The sequence below is a fragment of the Zootermopsis nevadensis genome, unplaced genomic scaffold (assembly GCF_977971745.1).
Source record: "Zootermopsis nevadensis isolate Lab colony 2312 unplaced genomic scaffold, Znev_1.0 Znev_ptg000061l, whole genome shotgun sequence".
In the NCBI taxonomy this organism is placed as follows: Eukaryota; Metazoa; Arthropoda; class Insecta; order Blattodea; family Termopsidae; genus Zootermopsis; species Zootermopsis nevadensis.
Genome location: NW_028259192.1, coordinates 17,436,891 through 17,464,062, shown reverse-complemented (window position 1 = coordinate 17,464,062; position 27,172 = coordinate 17,436,891). Strand labels below are relative to the sequence as shown.

Sequence of the window (27,172 nt, the reverse complement as noted above, 5' to 3'; positions counted from 1 at the left end):
CTCCTCGGGTTAGTCACAGCTGGTCCTTTCGTCCGACGTTACCTCTTCCAGATGGTTCGCAGAGCAGTAGTCTGTGTTTTGGAATTCTGGTCACGTGATGATAACACCTCAAAAACGAAGGAAAACCTCTACCAGACTGCACGGCAGAACAATACAGAAGCCGTCTTCAACATATAAAATTACTGTCTTCTGGGATGGTGCGAGGGGCAGTCTCGTGGAAACTGTCCGGCGTTTGAGACGTGCTTACTGTCTCCATCAACCAGGGCGATGGGTCATCGCCACTCATTCGTAATAATGTCCCGCATGTCTCATCCTCCTAGATGTGATCAAGTTAATAACCTCTGACGAAGAGCACAGATTATAACCTGCAGCTGTACCACGTTTCTCCTCCGTCACATTGGTCCTATGGCGAAGCAGATTTATAGTCAGATAATACTAATTCTTTCACAGACAGCGGACTTAAGTAACTTAATGATGATACCCGTATCCATACCACACATGGAAAAATAATTCACAGTAAATGTCTTCTATTAAGATATCAGTCATTCTGGAAATACGGCTACAAGGTTTGAAAAGTGATCTGTTCATCTGGTGAAGTTAAACCAGCTGCCACAGGCAGCAGCGAAGAATCTCTGTATTTTTATTTCAAAGAAACAGATTTTTGGTTATCTTGGTGCTACAGTTTAAAGATTCCATTTGTTTCTACAAGACATCTCACATACTACGTTACGCCAAGTTCATCTGATATGAGGTAGCAATACCTAAGCCACAAACAACGTTAAATTTACCACAAATGAGGGTCAGGATTACATTGGAAACGACGATGTAAAACCGACGAAGGGTGTCGTGACGCCAATCGGCCACTAGGCTTTAAAGGGTTAATCAATATACCCACACAGAAAGGGTACTTAATGCAATGCTAACATCAATTAAAATCTTGTATCTGGAAAAGATAACTTCAGACTACGCTCAATTTATTGTTTCGAAGCAACATTAAACGTAAAATGCAATGTGGCTGATGTAAATACAAAAATATAAAATATGCAATAAAACTGTTATAAAAACAGTGGTTAAAATTGTCTTTGCAATACACAACGGAATGCTTCAACATACAGCATGAATTGTAAACTCCCCGTGGACTTGTCTCAACATCTATTTTTCTTCGTCTTCCTTAGAACCAAATGCTTCCTCCAGCGCCTGTAAAATAACCGAATAACCAGCCATTCGAGTAAACGGGTAACCGCGTGACAATTTTACTGACATCTTCAATATTTTACGTGTACAACACGAGACGAATGTGACCGGAGGCTTTCTTGCTTAGCCGTGCAGTATCACCCAGACCCTATTTTCCCCAGCACCACTCACGCACCCATCTGGGTGACAATTCTCACGCCAACCACTACACCCAGAAGCACGCAGCGTTCTGTCCAAAAAAGAAAATAATGAATGCACGTGTAAATTAAACTCAGTCCCTGTCATTTGTCGTTGTTTTATGTATCGCAGCATGAGAGCAGAATTTAAACAAAATTAAATTCTCTCTTCCCTGTATGTTCATCTACTTCTCGCATTCCTTTGTCATTATACTATTTCCACACTATTTATAGTTTTCGCGACTAGTACCTAGAACTATTACCAAACTCTCAAAAAATAATTAATATATTTAAATTAATGGGATATCCCATTATATAACCATGTACTGGGAATATATTCAAAAACAAATTTTAACTGAAACACAGTCTCTAAAAATGCATAGAAAATTATATGCGTATTAATAAAACTATTAAATTCAAATGCACTTCATAACTGTACCAACAGAATGACAGAGTAATGTTCAACTGTTTATTGTATACAATTTGCAATCTAATAGGACTTTAAAAAGTCAGTCAGCAATTAATCAAGATTAGAGTCTCCTGATTTAGCTCTATGTAGGGCAAAGTCTACGTGTGAAAAAATCTCCCACGTCGATGAGTGTTACGGACTTACACTTGTCAACCAGGTTTTCTCTGGGCCGCCAAATGGGTGAGAATTAAATCCCTGGTCTACAACTGCTATCCACTAGTTTTATCTGCGACATCTGATTGGCTTTCCTCATTCTCCACACACAGCATTTTGCTGGCAATTCATGTTTCCAGCTCTCATACAGAAAAGTAACAGTTCATTCCTACTTACACTGAACACACAGCCGAATTGCAGAATTATTGTGAATAATGATTTCGAATGAAAACTGTCTGTACTATCCTCATATTTTCGCAGAGGGATACGAAGAAAACCACGGAAAGTCGTAGACAATTATCTTCGGGACATATGTCGAAGACAGGATATCTTACATGTGTTGATAAATTGACAAGCAATGCACTGGAACTTCCAATACGTTTCGGTCATTAAAAAGGGTCACTGATATTGTAAAATGATTATTCAGAAACACCCCGAAGTACGAGCTATTAATACAAACGGGTAAATCGATTTAAAAAAATATTAAGACACATCGTAACTGTGCCACAAAGTGGGAAAACTGATTACAAATACAGGTTCATAAGAATTTTAATTTAAAATTACTTCATTTTCTGTGCTGAAAACACAAAAATATAATTCTTTTTATTCCATTCACTTAAATTTTGACAAAATCTGCTGTACAAGACCTCCAATTTATTTTAATAATCGTTTCAGTATTCACAGAAATAAAGACTAAAGTGTGTGTTTTAATTTGTATATGAAAGCTACATGTTGTAATGTACTCTGTAAGTATAAAGACTCACTGTCTTAAGATACTTCAACAGCGAGAATTTCTGTAGTGTTCAAAATAAGCCTCTTAACACTATTCAATCTTATATGGTTTTTGACCATAACTCATTTAATAGACTCCTAATTATTTCACTCAAATATAAACTGAACGAATAGTAAGCCTTCAGAAAATAAAAACACAGTCCTTGACTCTCAAGGGAGTCGAAGCGTTGAATGCGCGGTATTATAGCAACCACAGCAGACACCAAGGACCAGAGGTGAAAATACGAAGGCAAAAGGACATTTACATTATACATGCATTTCTAGCTCCAAAAATTTATAGATGAATACTTAAAACAATATTTGTATACCAATGCCTTTGGAAATATCTTCATAAAAGAGCTGTGTGTAATGAAACATTCTGCTTAGCGATGGTCAAAATATCGTAACCAATCGTAAACCAGTATCGATAATGGAAGGTAAATAGCGCGTTAAATGAAACAATGCTGGAAGCTTTTACACCGTGACACAGGACCATTAGTGGACACTTCTTAATCACCAGAAACGCTTGTCCGTGCTAAGTACACAACTGGGACGGCATGTGATCGATTCAATATCTAAACGCAAATTAATGTGTATCTACATATAACAATGTTTGACGAACGATTAGCTGCTCCGAAGGGATTATTATGACGGCTTCAATGCCTAGAAAGACATAATGAGTAGACTTGTTCATTATGGCTATTTCGGCGTATCTGTTAAAATATCCAATTATATCAACAGACGAAAATATGTAGGACTTGAGGTTTCTCGGCGTCGAGTCCGAAGATGGCAGCTTTCTGGGTTGCAGCGCCGTGTAGTCTGGTAGAAGTTTACCAACGTTTCACAGGTCCTTGCTGCCGCCATCATCAGGGTAATGAGTCACCTATCTAAATGATGACTGGATAATAAATTAACCTGTTATTTCTGTTTCCCTCAGAGCAACATAACGTACACACTGTAATATCTGATAAATTTGAGAGACTAACTTTCAGAGGTAAGGAAAATGGAGAAAGAATCGATTACTATTAATAAACTGACTAACTTCACGGAGCACAGCTCTTTTTGAGAAGCTAACAGAACGCTCTGCTGGTCATAAAATTTCCCGTCTTTCATAAATCCCGAATATTCATTAGCGTGTTCAACACAGCCAGCAGCCGGTACAAATCCTGAGCCAGACGAATCCAATCCGCACCCTCAACCCTATTACTCTAATATATATTTTAATATTATCCAAATCCATATTTTATCTTCGAAAATAATTAATGAAAATCGTTTAGTATTCCATTATTTGAAGTAAAAAATAATCGATGCAAGTTGAATTTAGCGCACGCATTTTCGTACGATGACGGTCTACATCCACTACTACCGCCATTTTAATGTTACTGTGCTCGCTGTGTGGGATTAGGCCGGGAGGAAAAGTCTCCAGGAATAAGACACAGAAAGATGTCAAGTTTCTGAATAGAACGCTTTGTTTCGCATCGTAACGAACAAAGACTGGAAGAGAAATTCTTCTTCCGCGTGTCCTGTCTGACTTCTTTTATGGTCTTCGCCTTTCCTTCCAGTGTTATATATGAACTTAATTTTGACTGCCGGACTTTTATTTACTGGTCTCGAATGTGGTTCATTTGTTTAAAATAAATGTCTCGCTCCGCAGTTTTGAACGTCACAAGTTTCAGGGGGGAGGGGGGGTTCCCCCCTTTTTACGACGGGCCTTTAAGAAGCTGCAGACAAAAACAGCGCGTGTCGGAAAGTATCACAGTGGTACAAACAGATCACTGTTAAGTACAGTCACACACAATGCAAAAAGTGTTACTGTTTTGTTACGCTGTTGAAAGTCCACAACTACAAACCTCAATCAATGCAACTGAATTTGGAAATCTGACTTTTCTGTAACCCAGGAAGTACGATGGGTCAGTTTGTTACCTCACGTTCTGCATAGCTTGTGATAAATTAATTTACAGACTAATGAGATATTATCGATATAAATACCTTATAAAGAGATGTGTCATTTAAACAAATGCAGTATTAAACACTGAATACCATAACTACTAACTCACCGACTGGCGAAGATTTAATAATTTCAAGGTTATTTGTGATCAGATACTGGTTTTCTGCGTTCTTGCGTAATCAGTCACCTGATTACAAGCCGACCTATCGGAAGAACATGCCTATTCAAACTTCAGTCTGTAATAACATGGAGAAACCACGCAAATTACGATTGTCTACACTGATTGGCATTATAAAATAAGTCATCACCGATAATTAACTTGAAATGTGCACTGCCTAATAAATTACGGCAAATGAAATTAACATTCATCGCACCTAACTTAGTAGCTTATTATAAACTGAGTCAACATCTCGAATTAGCTAGCCACCCAATTGATTAATTAACTACGACAATTAATACAGAAAATGTATTACTAATGTTTTTCCTATCCTTGAATTCAGCTCACTAAAACGCAACGAAAATTAGGTTATTTATGTTTGTAAATATACCTCCAATCAGCAACAGATGTAAAATAAGTAGGACAGTGTCGGATGCACGAGAATCGAAATTCAAGGAACATTCTAATACTTACGTATATAACATAAAGAAAATTTTAATATCATTACGAAATTTCTAATCGTAACGTATGTTAACCACGTAATGATATAAAGTGATATTTCGCGTGTCTATGGTATCCTTCATCAAGAATAAGTAATCCATCTGGAAGTCTGACTCATATTACACGAAAATAATTTTGTGTAAGATTAGTGTTACGATGTCGTCCGATGAAAATCGACTGGACTGTGTATCGGCCTATTTTACTTATGCGATTTAGTAGGCTCTTGCTACTGAGATTAAGCCAAAAAAGTTTTCCGGTAGCATTTTAACTATTCTATTACTCTTATCCTTGAGTGAAATAAATTAAGAATCGTTCCTTAAGACTTGGCATTTATCGCTCAAGTTTCTTAATATATTTTCGTAATTTAAAAAAGAATGAATTATATAATGGAGGGGGTTAAACTACGTTTGCAACTTGGAAAAAAGAGCCAAGAATTCAACACTCGTTAAGCCTCAAGCTTAAGAGTGTAAACTTATGTAATTTCGCTAGTTACCGGGAATTATATTTCTCTCCCCCATTCATTCATATTCATGACGCCATTTTAAATTCATCGATTCCATTGTTGGTTTCTTTCATGGTGTAATATTTTGCGTGATATGAAATATATTCGAATCCAAAAGCATTCTTCTCAATTTACAATATCAGTACCTCGGTAAACGTCTGATTTGGAGAAAAGTGTTAAGAACTGTAAAGCGTACTTAAATTCGTCTCGTGCAAAAATGACAGCGTGTCTGGAATCTTCTGACGAAAATACAGCATTTACCATTAAAAACTATTGAAATGACGTAACAAAATTTAGGAAATTTAATATAATACGTTAAATTGAAACAGGAAGTGTGCAAAATGCTACAGCTGATGTAAACAAGAAAGATACATTAAAATAATACAGTCGGTGAATGGATTGAAATCCGTAAACACATTAAACAAATTGAAAGAAAAACATCAGTTGAGTTTGCATTAATTTACATCAAAATTTGTAGCTTTAGAAGGTAAAGATCATAAATACTCTGAATTCGCTGGAACCTCAAATCTATAACATCGAAGCCATTTAATCTCCTTTTTGATAGTACCTAGTTCGGCTTTTCGGGACCAATCAAGAGATTACATTTTTGTGGCGTTGTACAAACAATAATTTCTCCAGCAAGTACGCGTTTAATAAGTTGTAACAAAGGATTTGTACAAGTGTCGAAGAGGGGAACGAGAAAAGAAAGGGTGTAAAATACAAGAAGCTCCTTTATTGTAAGAGACAAAATGAAGTTAGGTTAGCTTCTTAATATTTTGTTGACATAAGCTGATTACAGAAACGTGAAGTTGCAAATATATTTGAATTGTAAAGTAACTTCAAATACAAACAATAATCATATTTGAAAAATAAAGTCTTCCCGTACTTTAACTCTGTAAGATACTTTAATGGAATGCTTCTTTCTCAGAATTCATGTTAATTCTAACAAAGTTTTGCAACTTTAGGTACGCCGCTCAGCTGTGATGGATTAGTTACAAAAGCTGTTTAACAAATGAAGAAATACCTTCTAGCTGCTCTCTCATTTCGATAAAATAAATAAAATGGTAGAAAATATCACAAAGACTTACAAAAAAGAAAGAAAGAAACAATTAAGTTAAATTACACGAAGGAAAATAGCAAAATAGTCTTTTATGCTTGTAGGCACATAAACAGGGTTCAGTGCTGACGGTGATACTCAGAAAGTACACATTTTTAATTGGGTGGAAACGAAGACGCTGTATAGCATTTGTACGTATACAATAATATTAATTTGGAAGTTAAGCAGAAATGCAAACAGACACGTCCGATAAACACACCGCAAGCATTCGAAAATTGATCTCAATCGAAACTAAAGCCCTGGAGTTTGTTCCAACGTTTACAACAGTTTAATGTACTGGCAATAATTTGTTTCGAGAATATACACTAATTTCAGTAAACAATTCTCTGCGAAAAAATACGAATTTTTATTAAGGTTTGATTATCGACACTTTTAATGGGTTACATTTCCACAGTTTAAAAATAGAACGATTAATAAATACTGAACTCGAAGAATGTTAAAGGAGCAATTTTCTTGATGAACTGAGGAAATAAACCAACATCTTTTCAGGTCAGCCAGTCTCCAAGACAAGACTTGAACCCGAGAACTCTTGAGTACGAAGTAAAGTGCTAATAACTCGACCATGATATTTGAATATGTAAACTTGTAAAATAATTAAAACATACAATATAATTAGTGATATTATCAGATAAACACTTACTAGTGTATAGTATTCTTGATCACTTTCACTGTTGGGTCTTCCGGTCGCACTAGCCTAGCAGGGGACCAAACAGACAGGTTTTCTGTTATCCTGTCACCCTCTCTACCTGATGACCAAAGTAAAATACAACTTTCGAAACGTAGTGATTTCACATTACAGACGATGGACTAAGTTCGAAAGAACACTTCATACTTTAAAGCATTTTATAACACATATATTAAGTACACGCGCCACTAAGTACATGTTAACATTACAAATGCTTGTGTTAGAGAACGCTAAGTCATCAGAACGATCTTCAAAAACGCGGTTCAGCATTATTAATAATGAAATAAAAATGCATATATCTGTTTTAGTGGTGGAAACACATAACATATTAACCTTCAGAGCAGTAAACAGTTATGACTGTGAACAATGAAACACTTGTCGCTGTAAATGTTCATTCCATACAAATAGTTAAAGTAAAAACATAATAAAACTGTAGACCAGCAAACGGGATTCATTGCCCATTAAAGCAAAACAGGCCCACGTATAAAGTCATCGTCTCTTAAGACCGCGTTATCACTCCCATGTTCTCTCCCACTGTCCGTTTATTTTATCCTCTTTTCTGGTCTCAACTTCGTACTACCGCTTTCCCCCATGTAAGTCAAAGCCAGTCCCCCACACGGAATTCTCATTGCTCACTCACTCCCTCCGTAGGAGACAAATGAAACCGAAACGAAGTTTGTGTAATTATTTTCTCTCTTCTTTCAGCCTGCAGAAAAGCCCTTCTTTTATCTGTACGTAAAAAATACGAACCATGAATAAACGGCGAAGCTGCAATGTTAATTTGCTTCGGACTGCTTTCACCGAGTATTTTATCCTTTGTTTCTCAGTTTCCCTTTTCTCGATGCATCTTATTTCCCTTCTCTCTTCTGTGTACGTCTGTTACACTTTTCCAGCAGCTGGCTGTCCTATTCCATTCGGTTTGTTGTTAAAATGCGACAAATTTTCGGACTGAGGCTTTTGTTGAGGCTAATTTATTTGAAACGCGACGTTCAATTAGTCTGAATATTTTCTTTTATACAAACTCAGATACGATCGCAAATACGTGATGACGTAATACAGACCGCCTTCATTAGGGAGGAAGCATTTTGTTGAAAGAGGAAAATACGTTCTCTTCTTTTACTGAAATTAAATGTGATGTGGAATTCTTTCCCATTAAATATGGATGTTACTTTACTTTTGGAGTTAATGGGATGAAAATAACCGCATGGTCACAGAGGCAAATACGGGAAGTTTTTACGCTATGGAGTAGCGGTACAGTGCCTGACAACCAAAGACGCAGTCACTTTTCACAGCGATCTACGTTTAAACAAAAATAGACTTTGGGACTTAGGTCCACCGGTACCAGGGCAGTATAATAAACAAAACAAGGTCGTAAAGTGTACTACGTACCGGAATACACATAATATACTCATGCGTTCTTTGCAAAGTAAATTTTAGGTAGTAATAAATAAGCCTTGTGCGATAGTTCCCTCTTTCGCCACCAGATCGCCGTACCACAGCACCCGCATCATGAATTTCGTCATCTGTCATTTTGTTATCACCGGTCGTAGGATTATTTAGAAGTAGGATTTTGAGGCCATACAAAATAGCACAACTTCCACATCAAATTTATCCAAATCCATCCAGTGGTTCTCGAGTTAAATCGACGGGACAGCCACTACCAGCCCATAACGCTGTCTCACTATGGACAACGCACAATAATACAGCTGTATTAAAAAAATTGTCTATGTTTAATAAAGGACAGGCGTATTGTCTGAAGCATAATTCCAAGATGGCTATTTTTTCTGGGACGAGGCGCAGTGTATGGTAGAAATTTACCTACGCTTGAAAGGTCCTTGCTAGTTATCAGGGCTATAAAAAAGTTTTCATTCCATGCTTATATTAATTACGCGAAATATCGTGTTTTAACTTTTAAAACAAAGTCAAATAAAACAATATAGAAAAAATGGGAAAGCCTTGATATAAATTATGGAAAATGTATTTCCATGCGTCAATTCAAATTAACACAGTGACGACAGAAGAGGGTTAATGCGATTTAATTCGAGAGAGGAGAAAGTTTTGTGCATCAATTCTACGAAAGTAATCACATGAAACTTTTTAAAATCGTATTAATTTATTTATCCCAGAAAAGGAAGGGAAAAGTCAGAAGAGAAAAGTTTTACTTTAATAACTGCAAACAGCTCCATAATAATGATGGATTGCCCAAGATGAAAGTTAAAACAGCGAATCAAGCGAGAAACGGGATAATGATGCAATGAAGCATAAGCTGCAGGAGAAGACACAGCACGTCTCCTTGCGCGCCAACAAATGAAGAGAGGACGGAAGTCAAGAAGAGAATACGTTTGGAGAGGAACTGAAGAATCCTATATATCAAATGCAACGACGAGCAACACAAATAAATATAGTACGAAATGGATGATTAATAACACCAGAAAATTAATATACAAACGGCGGCTTCTAAACTTCTTTAGACTTGTGTGGGAGAAAAATATTTTCCATTTGAATATTTTACACTCAAGTGTAATTTAAACTGACAAGAAATAACTGTATACACAGGACAGGGCACACGCCACTGACGTTAAGATTTATGGCCTCAACTAGTAAGTGTGCAAACGCACCAAAGGTTTCTACTGAAAAAAGACTGCTCTTTATATAAAAAAACCTAACTCTATAGACCAGAGGTGTTCTTCAACTCGAAGGTTCATATACAAAAAATTCCGCCACTGGTCCTGTCCTGACATCCGAATTAACCCAGTCTTCCCAAACACCCTCTTTCTTATATCCTTTGTCTGCATGTTTTGCCTTCAGGTGGCTAATAGAAAAGACAGCTTCCAAACATGGACGACAGCTTACAATATAATAAATAAGCAGTTGTGGATAGACGACAATAGCTGGCCTTCCAGATTGAAGACTGGGCACTGTAAATACCACCATCTTACAAAATGTCGATGTCTGCAAGGGGGTGAGTCCGAAGATGGCTGTCTTCTGAGTTGTAGCGCCCTGATGATGGAGGGAGCGAGGACCTCTGAAACGCTGGTTAACTTTACCAGATTACATGGCGCTACAACCCAGAAGAGAACCATTTTTATGTTACACACAGCTTAAATAAATGTTTATTTAACAAAACTGTACCTTATCTACTGGTAAATTCTTCGATTATAAGGCTACAGACCTATATTCTGGACAATGGCCTAAGTATTTGTGTCTGCGTGTGTGTGTATGCTGCAGAAAACTAATTTTGATAATTACACCGAACGTCGGGCACGAGTTAGCATTCTTATTTTGTTTCCGGGAGCTCGCGGGTTCAGATCTTGGTCCGGAGAGCTGCTATCATGACTGAGGTTTTTCGTGGCTAGCTCCTCTGAAACTTTGGACATCATCTACCAGTATCTATCTTCAATATAAATAAAATTAAGTCTGAATGAGAAAATATCAGTATCAGAAAAATGATAAAACTAACAATAATTATACTCTTTGGGGGATTTAACAGTACTTTATTTCAGACGATATGACTTCTAGACCAAGATTCACCACTGCTACTTGAGCCCAAAAAAATCTCATAGACCTACTAAAATAACTTACAGCCCAAAAAGGTAAGTGTAGAAACATCTTGCATAAAGTGATAACGACTAGGACATAACTGCAATGGGGCTTGTGCCAACTTTCAAGTAACTGAACTTCCAGCCGAGTAGGGCGACATTTTGCTCGAGAAAATTCCCGGCACTGAGATAATTGTAAATATTCTGTTGTGAGGAGTACGTTGAATTTCCTGTTCCTAACAACATTCCAGGGTATTCGTTGTGAAATTAGGTCAGTAAAATCACAAAATGGAAATTACGTTTAGAAGTGAACAAGTAGACATACGTGCAATGTAACAGCACTTAATCAAATTTGATGTGAAGATTATGACAGCAGGTGCCACTGGATATATGTTCTTTCAACAGTTTAAATAACAAAGGAAAATGCATGTACCAACCGATTTAGCACTATAAAATTCTGCGATTTTCCCTAAGATTATCAGAATAAACAGCGACTATTTAATTTAATCGGCCTAATAAATTAGTAGAGCCACGGTGGTCTAGCGGTTAGAACGCTGGCCTTGTAATCCTGGGGTCTCGGCTTCGATTCCCGGCGGTGCTCGAATTTATAACTTGTGTTGGGCAAGGCCGTGGTCTAGGCAACACGGAGTTTTCCTCCGGGGGCTGCCCCGGTTTCTCCGTGGCATCCCAACTCACACACAGAAGAAGGCAATGGCAAACCACTTCTGGGTCATCTGCCAAGAACGTATATGAACAGGTCCCAGTCCGAGAAAAGGATGGAAGGATCCTGTTCATATGGACCTGTCGTCAGACAGAACACTAAATAAATAAATAAAAAAAAAATAGTCCTCTATAACGGAAAATTTATTTAAGGTAGGAGCTCAATTTTTAAACAGTTACATGAATTTTAATTTTTAAAGGATTGTATTCCTCATCCCATCGGTTTCGTAAACTGGAGATCTCAACAGCGACTGCTATGAGCTTCTTCGTGGTTTTATTCCGTTTCTAAACAAGTAAACAGATACCGTAACTCAAATCGGGAAGCAAACGCTTCCATTCATACACATTCCAATTCACCATTCACAGACGTCAAACCATTCAACACACGCAAGTGAGAAAGAATCAATGAACCTTGGTCGACACGTTTTTGATTAATGATTCGAAGTCTTCCGACCATTTATGAATGCAACAATTCTTCATGATGTCTAAAAATGACTGAAGGCTGTAAAAAGTTAAATCAATTATGTACATACAAATAAACGCAAAGCAAGTAACTAAACGAAGAAAATATGATTCATCTGGTCTTTTCTGTGCGAATTTCATAAGTTTCTTCAGAAAAATTCCATGTTAGTATCGTAATGCAAAACGCTTCTAAAACCGATTTATCCTTTCTCTACATTACTTCATCCTGTTATTACTCAATACGTCACTCGTTTGGACTGACTGACCAATTATTCAAGAGATGAATACAGACGTATTCATTCAGATGCATACCTAAAAGATACACAACACTAAAACCAACACGATGAAGCAGATTCCTCCTTGAGAAGCTAACAGTCGTTCAGCTATTCAACGAACTACCGTCTTTCATTAAAACCAAAGTTCTATTGCAGTGCTCAGAAAAGTCAACCTCTGGGTTGTGGAAGAATTCAGTGTGTATTCTCACACCCAATTTCTTTAACATTCGTCTTAATATTAATCTACCATCCCATCTATGCCCATGTCTTTCAATTAATCCCTTTCCCTTCAGGTTTTCTTACTATAACATCTCATTCCTCGTTTCTGGCATGCGTACTACATGCACCGCCCATCGTTGTGCTTCTTTTTTTAGTAAAAACCACGAAGCTCTTCATTATGCAAGTTTCTTCATCATCCTGTTCCTTCTTCCGTCCAAAGTCCAAATACCGGGTGTCCATAAATTAGCGGAATATTTGAAGGAAATGTAATTATTTATTTATAACACAGGAAAAATTTATGTATTAACTTCAAGGGCCACGTATGTAGCACATATGTTATTCGTATGTGTTATAAATAAATAATTACACGTTTTTCAAATCGTCCACTAATTTATGGACATTATGCATATTCAAATATCGGATTATTTAATACTGATGATGAAAAATAAGATCTTTGATATCTTGACTGAGGTTTATAAACATGACGTAATATACTAACCTCCTCCTCAGGAAACAATACCACTGATGTATGTATAACATTTTATAAACGAGGGTTAAATTACGTGGACATAGTCCAGCACTAACATCTAAGCCTCTGTTGCTTTGTCTCACGCTGTAGCTGTAAATACACACAGAGGAGAAACTAATATGGAGTTATGATTACGCACTTATCACAGGCACAATGGCGTCTCATGTTCTGTACTGCTGCTTACCTTGTATTTTCCGAGGTGATCCACTGTACACGATAACACTGCTTCCCTTCCAACGGGTGTCGTCAGGTTCCCTATCGGAAGCCCAAATTCCGGGTCGTCCGGCACAAGCCTGGTAGTGCTCCACGGATCTGAAACTGAAATAGAGGCTACTTCACAATTCGTACCTCGGTGGCACCGATTAGGCAGAGTTACTTACTGTCGTGTACAGAGCTATTTTTGAATTTGCGAGTGACAAATATTATTTACACTACACAGTATCTGTGTTATTTAAACATACTAATGCATGCTACAACCATCTTTAGACTCACCGCCGTGAAAACTTCAAATCCTGCATGCTACTTTATTTAAATCGGAGTGGACCTCAATAGAAAAATTAAAATAACGTTTAGCGTAGTACATTTTGTTCAATTCATGTTCTCTAATGGAGTGTGATTTTATTGAGGGGGGGAGGGTAAAATGTACGAAATAGATAACAAAGGAAAACAAGGAGAAGTATGAGAGACCACAGACAAAAGATATCATTTCCCGCTGAATTTCAGCCGTATTTTAAAACTAGTATTATATAATGAGTTGCTTCACAATTTATAATCATCATTTAGAATTGTTATGGTGACTATATCATAAAGAAATAGGGAAGAGAATGTGTGAAAAATGTTTAACGAAAAACTTCGAAAAGGAAGAGACAATGGGAGACAGTTGTGGATCGGATGGTAGGCCTATTATTAAAAGAAAGTTAACAGGTTGCAAAATGGATTGAATAGACTCAGAGCAACGCTCCTGAAGCATGTTTAGAAACTACACAGACAGTAAAGACGGACTGAGATGAACTATGAGCACCTAAGTTAGGTTGAACCACACCCTTCCTGGTTTTGAACCCGGCATACTAGAGTAAGGTTTAACATGTTACTACCAAGTTTATTGGCTCAATCATTTTTAAATTATGAATTATGTTTTGAATATCAGGCAGGTGTGCTATATCGATTCTCAGAGCATTGTGTCCAAGAACCAAATGACACGTTTCATCAACTCTGAAGAAGCCAGTGTAATATTTTAAATGGGCGTGGGTTAGTTGATAGTGACAGTAACCTTTCTGATTACTTCTCTCCTTCCGAAAACTGATACAGGGGAGCACGAGTACAAAATAGGACATGAAAAGAAAGCAAAGTTATGCGCCCCCATTTAAAGAGGTTTGATGATTGGACTTTTAGCAAGTTTGACGTTGGATTTCGAGGGGCAGCTGAGCATCTCACTGAACTTCAGTGATCTGTACGTAAGTATAAATAAGTGTTGACGTTGACTAATATAACTATAAATACATATTTCTGTTTTATTGTAAATTATTCGACTTGGTTTCCCCGGGAAAGGAATTATCTGTTTTCCACAGTAAAACTGTAGGGGAGGAGCTTCATTTACAATTTAAATAGGAACCGTTTGCATTTTGCAAAGTTCCGTGGTTCTAGCTCCGGGTTTTCCCTTGACGTCACGTCTGTTCATTATGTAAAATTTATAGGTTAAGTGTTATTTATGGGTATTTTTATCGGAATCTCCATCAAGAGTTTGCCATAACTCGGGTGGTGTAAAACTGTGTTTAATATTCGTAAAGGCAAATCCGATCCTTGCGTGCCCGGAGAACGTACAGCCGCCGGGGGCAGGATACACCCCCCCCCGCCCCCATGGCCTATGGCGTTTATTGTTTTCAACGCCCCCTCAAGCTTGTTGCTTTCTTTCGGCCTCAGGAGATCCGTCCGTGCTTAACTGTGGCTGCCTCGTTCTGCCTAAGGCTACTGCTGGATGCAACCAGAATTCAAGTTACGCAGTGGCGGCTCGTATAAAACGTTCCAGGCAGGAGAGACAAGTGTTAAGAAAAATGTGGCAGTCATAAACAACTCTACAATCAAGTATCTACATAGAAAGCTTATATTTATTAAAGAAATTAATTTTGTGGAATCTTTGTTGCATTACCGCGATAACAGAACCATCTGAATTCACTCCACAACATCAGTCCTTATTTCTCTGACACATTTAATCACAGCCCTCGATTCAATCTCAAACTGTTCTTAACGATCTCTTCCGTTTATAAATTCTAACAAAAATTTTCTTTTAATTTACTACTTACTGTACACACGCTGCAAGCTAATGTGACCTTCCTTTATTTAACTCCTCCAAAAAATATATAATTAAACATTATGAAGCTGTCCATGATGCATTTATTTCATGACCACTAATACCACAGACTACTATAATAAGTCTCAAATTCATACCCTCATTTCCTTTCATCCCTTCTACTTTTATCCTAACAACTCTGACGAAGTAACTTGCCAAAAGGTTTGATTTCCGGAACCAAACACTTACTGCGTTTCCACTTTTATGTGTTAGCAATTATACACCTTATTTATTATATCCCTGTATTAATATTTAATATTACATTAAGCGAAAAACATTTTCTTTAGTTCTATTCTCTAAAATTACAATGACCCATGCTCTCATCTGGAACACACAGCATCCAAAGGGATGTACAGTAAAGTTAATGTACACAGCCTTCATTCGTTACAAAAGTCCAGATTCACGTAAAACGCATATATAATAATTTTAGTTATTTATTTAACAGTATTTTAACTATAATCCTACATTATTTTTGTACAGCTAACACAATAAAAGATAACCTACGTACATGTCAATGTTAGCAATGGTGGTCATGTGGCTTGTAACGCTATGTAACTTGTAGGCAGATACATACCAACTTTTCTGAAAAACGTAATGTTTGCATCTACCTACAAATCCACACTGTAATTGAATCCAAAGACCAAACTGGACGTTACCACAGCCCAGAAAACATAAAATCTCATTTCAATATTAAATTATCATTTCTGCGACGGGGGATGGGGTGATATGGCTGCAAATCAAATTACCTAGCTAATTATAATATTTTCATTAACGGTATTTTTGTTCAAGGTTCTATAGCCACAAATAAATTAAAATTTTGAAGAAGTTCGAGCAACTTATAAATGCACAAAGACATACATACAGGCTTCTATATATACGCCATATAAAAGTGTTATAATAACTGCAGAGAACACTTTTTTTCGAATTATATTTCTCAAAGTTGTAGGGCCATACATTTTTAAGAGCTAAAATATCTACCTCATACAGAAAAACTTTCACGTAGTTAGTAAACAAGTTCACCTGGATTCTGTATTCCGAAGGTGACATTTAATGTAAAATACTTATTATAAGTTCTTCATAACATATCTTGTTAAGAAAGTTCACGTATCATTAGAGCTACTGAATCTTTTCACAAGCGCTTTACAGCAGTCTTGTACGGTCTCATATAGTAGAACAGAACAATACAAATAATCAATAAAATCAACATCTTTCTGCCTTCACACCGAGAACGTCGAGATAAACCACTGTATATTTGATCGGTAGATACAGCTCGTTCATCTGACTTTCCTGGATTTAGACACCCTAACAGCGTAATATTAATCGAAGAACAAAAATGTCTTATTGTACAAAGCGGCCGGAGCGTCGTGCTACACACTCATCTAGTCTATATTTATTTCAAAGTTTAAACAAGAGTGGATCTTAAATGTGGAATAGGGTCTTTCACTTTCTGACAATTATAAAATCGACGTCAGTAACTAACCAGTAACTGCATATAGCCGATATTTTTCACTTCACGTTATCACAACTTTGTTAAGATCTGGTGTTCATAATCCATCAGTCTCAATCACAGCTAGCAACGCGTCACAGGTTTAACTGATATCCTATACCCTATAGAGCATTGTATTACAGTCGAGACTTGAACTGGCCTTGCGTGTCCATAGAAATGTAGCAACTTGTCACAGTGATTGCTTTATGTGGGCACACAATGGTGGGTTAGCTAAAACAATAAGCACGCCGTCCCAGCACGCCATGTTACAATATCACAGCATTTCTCTAGCATGCACCAAGTTCTTGGAATACACACTCATACTGCCAAAATGGTTTACCGTAAGACTGTGATTTTCGATCGAACAAACCGAGCTTCACTAGGAAAATCTTGTAAATGAAATGTACGGTGTTAGGGAGAATAATTTGTATTGTTCATAACCCAAGCATATATTGTTACAATCAAACACTGAAACGGTATACAATTGTGTACCAGCTAGCAACTGAGATTATATGGGTTTACTAACGCACTGTGATACTATATATTATATCGGAGAGTTGGAGGTTCTTAAGCTCTGAAGATGTAGACGTTGGTCTTCTGGGTTGTAAGGCCGGGTGCGCGTATGAGAGAAACAACCTTCTTCCGTCCCAGTTGGTATCAACATACACGTCCACACGGCGTTATAACCAGAAGCTCAACATGGACATCTCTTATATTTGTTCTTAAGTGAATGATGATTTGAACCTCTATTTGCGATCTTAAAGATTTTTATATAAAATTGTAGGATACCTAGGCATATATAGAAGGATGATATAATGGACCATAGGAAAACACGATGGAATGGATTCATCTGCACAGTACAGAGACACGTGGCCGACTGAAAACGTGTGAAAAAGGTAACCAGCCTTTGAGTTGCAAAAAAGCGGGATATTCAGTGACCAACTGAGCGAACAATTAGGTTCTTAAAAACTCTGGTCAACTAAGTTGGTCACATAGACTTACAGTACTTTACTAAGCGCTTGATTTTCGACATTCTAATATGTTTGTTGAAGAGAGAGAAGAAATGCAGACGAAATTCGATTTGTAGCAGATAAAAACGGAACTGTGCTTATAAAGATGGGCTATTCATTCAATTCACTCACTGCTACTCAGAATAATCTGAGCGTTCTGATGTCTACGTAACAATTCCAGAACAACAAATTCCAGCTTAAAGTCTGCTGGTCTGGCTATGCAGACACGCAAAAAAGACCACAGAACACTTTATAGTTTTTCTTCGCAAATAAATTTCAACTATATATATATATATATACCCTGTTTGTCTGACGCTATATTCCTGAGGATGAGCTTATACAAGGAGAGTCAGAAGTATGTTTACAAACTTCGTGTGCGAGTTCATGTATCAAAAATAAGAAAAAATGCTCCTATGAACATAGGGTCGCAAATGTTTCATTTTCGAAATAATAGCAAGAAATAAATTTCAATAAATGACTTTATGTCAAAGTGAATCCAGCATCCAGCAAATATTTTCAATTAACGTTTGGGCAGGAATTGTTGGCGACATGCTTATTGGTCCACACATGCTTCCGTTATGTCTAAGAGGACCTTAAGATCGGAGATTCTTAAGAAGACACTAGCCACGTCTCCTTGAAGATGTATCACTGAATACAAAAAGACAAATGTGGTTTATGCATAACGGTTCCCCAGCACACTTCTCCCATCGCGTCAGATATCATCTCAATGAACAGTACCCTCAGCTATGGATTGGTCGTGGTGGCCTAGTAACATGGCCACCGACGTCACCGGACCTGACTCCATTGGACTTTTATCTGTGGGGTCACTTGACCCATAAACAATGAAGGCGGCCTATGGGAACGTGTGCAGAATGCATGCCAGATGATTCGAGGAAACCCTGGTGTGTACGAACGAATACGTCAGTGCTCGGGCATGTGTGGAGAATGGAGGAACAACCTTTGAGCATCTGTTACAAAGAAACATCGCTGTCCTTATACTTGGAAATAAGGGCATACATTGAAAATTATTTTTGGCTATTATTTCGAAAACGAAATATTTGCGACCCCTTATTCACAGGAACTTTTTTTCTTATTTTGTATCCTGGAACATGTACATGAAGTTTGTAAACATACTTTTGACTCACTTTGTATTAACTTTATTTATGTAGAAATGGCTACAACACTTTAATAAGCTGTTTTCATTATTACAGCCTGAAATTCAGGAAACTGTTTCACACTGAAATTGCATTACGTTTATGCATAAAACTAGGCATGCTTCAGTAGGAACAACACGATTTAATGTTCCATTTCTTCACTAAGAACTGATCTTTGCTTTACTTAAATGCATAGAGAACGTTGGAGAAATGACGTTAGGGCATGTCGTTTCTGAAGCGCTTTGAGAAAGAAAGAAAAAAAGGTAAAAATTTTATATTTACTTTCAAAGAACTTTAAAGCAGTACGAACTTTTTCTTCAATTAATTTCGTCGCCTTAGGCAAGTATGACAAGCGTACGCAATATGCAGACCAATTTGAGACGAAAGATATCACAGAACAGCGAAGTATTATTTTCCTTCTGCTAAATGAAAAGTTAAAACCCACGTAAAAGAAAGTAAATGTAAGTCTTTGTGCGCCGCGGTGTTCTATAACACAGGGTTTTAATAAAATAATGACGTTATAAAAAAAAAACAAATATTTGATGTGCGCGATAAGACAGAAAAACAGAATGAAATATCATTAACAAATAACATTAATTTTTTATTTTTGGTACACCACTCATTTACGATTGCCACGTATAATGCGTTCCATCGTTTTTGGCCGCTAAACTTTGTGAATTGGAACCTCGGAGAGAGTCACTTACCAGACGTTTGCTGGAAGGGACGACAGCAGGCCGCGTACAGTACACTTCAAATAAAATATCACCACGGTATGTAACACAGGAAAGTCGATTTCGCTAAACTACACATCACTAGCAAATTAACACTACAGAGATTATTAGATAATATTATATTCTTCACAACGTGACGAATATTTACAAAGCGTGACTAGGCGTGACGCACTGTAACGACTTGACGATTTGTGGCCATAAGTGTCAAAACGTCACAAAAATTTTCAAAACGATACCTAACCTAAAAAAATCCACTAAACAAACCGAACCTGTCGTAACTTCATCTAACGTATTGTAAACTAGCAAAAATTAACCGAGCCGTACGTAACATAACGTAAGCGTGTCGATACGTCACTTAGTGACGACGCGTGCCCAAGCGTGACATAGCGTGACATAGCGTAAGCGTGACTAATCGTGACCTGCGTTCACGTCGTGACAAGGGAACACCAAATGTGTCGAAACGTGACGAAGATTTACAAAGCATGACCAATCGTGTCCAAACGAGACCAAGCATGTCAAAGCGTGACTAGGTGTGACCTGCTAAGAAGGGAAAACGTGATGTCACTACAAGTATTTCATTACCACGAATTGAAAAGTGTGACAAAGTGTGACTAGGCGTGACCTACTGTAGCGGCGTAACCTGATGTGGCCACATCTGTAGAAACGTGACGGAGATTCAGAAAGAGTGACAAAGCGTTGAACTATTGGTTGAATGTATGCCGTGTCACAAGAGGGAAAGATACATCCACAGCAAATACATTATAGTTATTTTTGAGCGTCACAATTTTTGTTATCCTAACTTATTGCATCAGTACATATTTACATTTGAAACACCAGCATTATTTTGTAAAAAAATATATACTGTATATACTATTCAGTTTACACAACCGTCAACATGTTTTCTCAGGCAAGCAATGTAACTGTTGATGTTTGTGAAAACGAATTATGTGAAACAACGTGGACATCTATAAAACAGAATCTCTAACATGCAGTGCCTTCATTCACCACCTAAAAGGATTATTTCGTGCACATTAAGGCGGTCATTAGTAAAGGCTGACTGCATTACAGACCCCCGTACTGGTACGAAACATTCGTCACTAAGGAGTAGGAACTCGTAATTCTAAATTAGCTCGAGTCTTAATTTTACTTCACTCTATATTTTGTATGTAAACTTCATGTGACTTGCGCCCGTTCATATCCTATCCAGAGCCTAGGATAAAGCTTTTCTCGACTTCAAAGTCATGATTTAAACGATCTTCCCATAGTTCCATATTCCTTTATTTAGAACAAAGTGCACAGTTTGGGAACCTGTAAATTCCATAATTTTAAGTGGTTTAACCAGTTTCTTTGTAGGCATCTGTTCTTCAATTTACCGAAAAAATAATTGATGTCATTAGGTATATTTATTTGCCTGTAACACGGCTAGTTTCACAAGGACTGCCACGCCTCAAGGGATTAAAACGTAATACTTTATCATATAAATTTAAAAATATATATTAAGCAGAAAACTGAAGACTTTCCTAAAAACAAACACTACTTCATTACAAGTATTAATGTTTTCATATTGAACTATTCACCGCATCCTTTTAATTTAACAAGTGGATTCTACGTATCTTCAGCCGACTTCGGAAAAATACGTTGGCATTTAAAGACTATTTTTATTCAGAATGAAATAGAATAACGCGTGGCTCCAAATATTTCCTCACTTCAGGCGCTACATGAGGAACTTATATTAAATTTATATTGGTGAGAATTAATTTAATAAATTTTTTTACACTTTTTATAATAGTATTGAAACTATGAATTGCTCTGCTAAAAACAGAAAGCGGACCATGAAATGCTCAAACTAAAGGCACGCAATTACTATTAATGGATTCTTGGATTTTGTCCATAGTCTGGTATTATGGAAAGAAAACAACTTTTCGGAACTGAATCCGCTCCCATCTTCAGGTTAAAAGTTGGGAATTACTGCTCAGTTGCGTCTGTTAGGAGACTTATCTCCCTACCGTTTCACCTTAGGACGGAAACAGATATAATTTCCGAAACGTGTTCTTTTCATAGTATCAGACGATTAATAAAGACATAATAACTATAATATACCATCTTCAGAGTCTATTAGAATTACGTTCACGTGAACTTCCATGATACAAATTTCGCTATTCAACTACCATTCAATGACATATCAAGCAAAAAACATTAAAATGTTCGCCATAAAAGATAAAACAGCAACTATATTGTTGAAATTAAGTGTAAATATTCTTAGAATTATTTAAATATCTAGTGTTTACCTATGAATCACGAATTATAAAAAATGAATTTCAGTTAAAAAACTGTCATCTTTATCCAAGAGTCTGACGGATCGTATGAAACTTGAAAAAACGGTCTACGTATTGATGTAAACAATAACATCAAAATATCAAAATAGCAAGTGATCTCTTTGGCAGCTTTAAGCGACGTTTCATGCGATCAGAAAATGTGACTCCGTCGTGAAGTGGCTATATTTTGTTGCAAAGGTTGCTGTATACTAATTAAACGCAGTATTATTTATTGTAAAACTACTTCCTCAACTGACGGAGTCGTGAGAGAGCATGCGCTCAAGGTTTAATCTAATTAGTACTTAATTGAAGCTTGTTAAGTTATTTAATTACCAAGATAGTAATACGAATATGTGACGGTCTCTCTCCCACCATCATTAGGCCTTGATCAGTATTTTACTACCACAGATATTACTCCTTTCAAACTATCCTCCCTTTACATATATTGTTCTTTAATTTACTTAATTTCTTTTTAGTACGCGTTTCTTAATGCTTGTAGAATTTTACGAAGCTCATGGGTTTTTATAGTGCATATTGCTTAATTTCCTCGACTAAATAACGCATTAAAATGAAGTGAAACTTTCTGACTACACGTGGAGGGATTGTCTGTTTGCAATATTACAAACTCTGGATATGAAACACCAGATATAATGTTACTGAAATGAAAGTCAAATAACAATACGCTATTCAAACATCGAGGAACTGATTAATAAACTTTTGCTAGCTCGTCATAACTTTACACTCTTCACACTTCGGTGAATTTAATTCGGAAACTAATTGTATTATTTACAGAGACATCCCAAAAACACTGCAGTCATACAAAATTACACACTAGTATCGAGATTTATACTTTTCATTTAAATAAAACTGATGACACAGCATATACAAGATCCTGACTTGTCTATGACTAACCTAACCTGAAATACTATTATTATTTTATCGAAACTCTGCATACAATTTCTTGTTTAGTAAGTTCGTTACCAATGCGTTATATGGACTTCTTATAAAAAATAAATACAGTTTACTGGAACGAAACTCTTTTTACAGTAAATATATTAAATACACGAGGCATTAGTATAATTGAAGGCTCATTACAGGACTCACAAAAGCTTTCCATCGGTTCTCATCCTCAAAGAGTCTCTTACACGGGGGAGGACGTTTTTACGATATAATTTTTGCACCGCAGTACGTAACTGTTGTTGGGTTCCTGTTTAAATGGTGCACCCTGCAGAGAATTGAATATAATCATAATTTTACGCGTAGTTGCAGAAATTCCAATAAGACTATGGATATTGTGGTGACATTTTGATGGAAATAAATTGGACAGTGCAGTAGTTAGATATCACAATTTGTAGCAATTACTACGTCTGAATTATTACAGTCTTTCACACAAAAAGCCCATCAAATGTAAATATTCCTTAAGAATTCGAGATCAATTAGGGAGGAAATAGTCTAAAATACACCTGTGCCCCCTAATAAAGGCTTTGCCCCACAGATACAGGGTTTATATTGATCACTTACATTCAATCGTACAAGTGATTCACTAGCGCCTGAAACAGTTTCTAACCCTGTGATCCAAAACAACCTTACCCGCCGTTTACCGTGTACCTGGTGGAGGTGGTCATGAATCTAGTGTTGAATTACAGGCTTTTGCAAAGTAAAGAAATATTTTGCTACGTCACATTTTAACACAGAAAGCTACCAAACGTTAGCCACGTCATGAATATGTAATTCGATTATATTAGCACGTTTTAATATATTTACAGGTGTTTTGATGTAAAATTACATAAAATAAGAAAAAAAATGCTGACATATCAATTAGTCGTTTGATTGTGATGACGAACTTACATGCATTATAAGAAAGAAATAGATTTTATAAAAATCAAACAACGTTAAAGTGATATCCAACGAGATACAATGGCCCTAATTCAGTTAAAACACAATAATTACACACGATTATATTACATTATCGTTCCTTAAAAATTTTATACAACAAATGACAATTCCTTAGACAAAAATTCCCCCAATCTGAATTTGCATCCCCTGTTCAAAACGCAGTCATCACAGAATGTCACACGAAGCCACAACGCTCCAGTGAACAGTACTAAAACATGTTGCTTTGAAAATCAATTACCCACGTCGTTCCCAATATTTCAAATGGTCGCTCTATAATCTCGTTCCCAAATGGCATCACCTATACCCATGCCATGGGTTAAGATAAAGTTTTACATCGACATAAAACAGTTTAGAATTCCGAAGCGAGAGTCTTATTACGGAATTTAGTCACCACTTTGCCTTCACGGCGCGTTGTCAAAATAAATGTTTCACGTGTCTGTATTTTACTTCGCCAGACATCCGACCACGCACGGACCACGACCGAGTAGGAAATGACCTTAGTAATTGCTTCTGCAGCACTGAGTCAGCTTATCGCGCGCTAAACAATGGCCAGTGATCAGCGGCTGGAAGACCCAGAACGTGCATCGATTGTGAACATCCTTCTGTAAGTGCGTCTAGTCTATCGCTTTGTGCTACACGCTGGCAACAGCTAGCTGATCTGCTGGCTGATTCCACACAGCAAACCAGCCAATGAACAGCATTCAAAATTCAACAGAACGTCGTATGGTTTATGTTGCTGTTTACGTCCTGTCTCTTAAGAGATATGCAGATACACATCTGCATTTCTGACATATTTTATACTTTCAAATCCGGCGACATGAATGCCAGTGAAAAATTACAAGGACTCTGTTGGATAAATAACATTCAGCAAGGGGACTAAGTTTATTGTACACACTTTATATCAGATCAGTGTCATTAAATAAAAAGGCTCTTAACGTCGAAAACCGATAAAATAGTGAAATATAGGAGACTATGACGGTTTGGAGAGGCAGGAAAGTAGAACAGAATTTCAGGAGAGTGAAGTGTGATTAAAAAAAGATTGAAATTATTCATAACGGTGGCGACTCTGGTAGCAAGAGTCATTATTCAGTCTCGGCCAACTGATCCAGGAACAAATACAAATTAAAATAATCGATTCCAAGCTTCAAGAAAAAATTAAATATATATCTTCAAATTTAATTTAGTCTAAAAGTGAATTTGATAAATGTTGCAATTTCAATGAGAAAAACAAAGATATGATACAATAAATTACGTCTCTCTTGAACACAAAGCGATTTCATAGGCGTCAACTAAGACGCTTCATATACTAGCTAGTACATTAAATATTAGATATCCCACGTGTGACACCTATAATCAACATGTAACAGCTGTACTGTGGTTTCTAAGCGCTGTTACAATTCCCAACACATGTGTTGGCTGTTACTGTCAGTCGCACGTGAGGGACCCGTGCAAGGTGTTCGAATACCCAACAGTGCATTGTCAAAGGCGTCCCCTGGTACATTCGTTTTACATCTCCACGTATCCAACAGCAGAGAAAAGAAGTTTGTGAAAAGGACGATTCAACACACGTCACAGTACACAGTGACAAAGTTCTGACGAAGTACCGACATTTTACATATTTCGTAACGTTACAAATCCGAATATCTTCTAGGAAATTCTACGTCATCATCATTGATAATAAATTTTTTGGTAATTTAATGATGCTGTTTCAATTCCGGACTTTATATAGCATGCAGTCGTATGAAATGGAAAATTAAATTTAATGGTAAGTTGGTAACAATTCCAAGCGAGATGGTGGTGCCAATATCAATTGTTAATTCAGAATTGCCAGTTTCAAGGAATTGTCCCTCTGATACAGATTAAAACGAGGGCACACCTACCTAAAACATCTTACAACACAGTGAGATTTGAACCAATTACCTCCGAAACACAAGTCTGCAAAGTTATCGCTGAGACAAATGGACATGCTCGTAAATTGTAAGACTTCAGGTTCTCAGTGCGGCATGAATGACCCTGATGATAGAGGCTGCAAGGACCTGCGTAAAGTCAGTAAACTTACATCAGACTACGCGGAATAACAACTCAGAAAACAACCATTTTAACGCTTGTAGACCGTTTCAAATCGCTGCTTACTTTACTGCTCAGTCTCGAACACTGAGAATTTGTGGGGATTTCTGATTATCAAAATATGAAATAAATTATAAGAGGTCCTGGCTTACATAAAGATAAGATCGCGGCACTTATTTGGCGGAACTGTGGGCAAAACGTTGTTTAGAATAACTAGTCCGTGTCCGCGATTCGAACCCGGTACTTCAGGATTGCTAGTTAGATGCTTTACCACTGTTGTTAATTACTACAATAACAGATTCGGAGACTGTCATTTTTATGCCTCAAATTAATTCTAGATGTTTTTAAAACATTCATTAGCACTAAAATATTCTGTACGTGAATAGCAATTACACGCTACATGCAGCATAAATCTGCATACAATTATTAAACTTGTTGCAGTTTTACGGAAACGAAAAACAGAAGATATTTTGCATGAATTGCGGGTGGTTTCATGAAGCCTGTCGTACTACTGGGCCAACTTCTTATATTAACAATGCGCTAGACATTGTCTCAGGTACATTTTATACGCGCGACGTTGGCGCAAGCTGGCTCTTCTGCCGTCCAACACAGTGTTTCTGTAATAAATGAAAGACCGTCACAAACCTTTAGAGAGTCATAAACAAATCTGTGGGAGCGACATTTTATCATCTCTTGCAGATACACGAAGATTTTTGCCCGTGGCGTAACTTACAAAACCATAAAACCCA

The 27,172-nt window shown here is 37.0% G+C and overlaps 1 protein-coding gene across 11 annotated transcripts in view; it reads right to left on the bottom strand.

The window, feature by feature from the left end:
* The window catches only part of LOC110830662 (lachesin), a 555,442-nt gene that overhangs the window by 152,102 nt on the left and 376,168 nt on the right, over positions 1-27,172 (bottom strand). For all 11 annotated transcript variants that reach the window (XM_087340972.1, XM_087340974.1, XM_087340973.1 and 8 more), the window contains one exon: positions 13,602-13,735. In XM_087340972.1, coding sequence (XP_087197098.1) covers positions 13,602-13,735 — 134 coding nt within the window. The remainder of the gene's footprint in view (positions 1-13,601; positions 13,736-27,172) is intronic.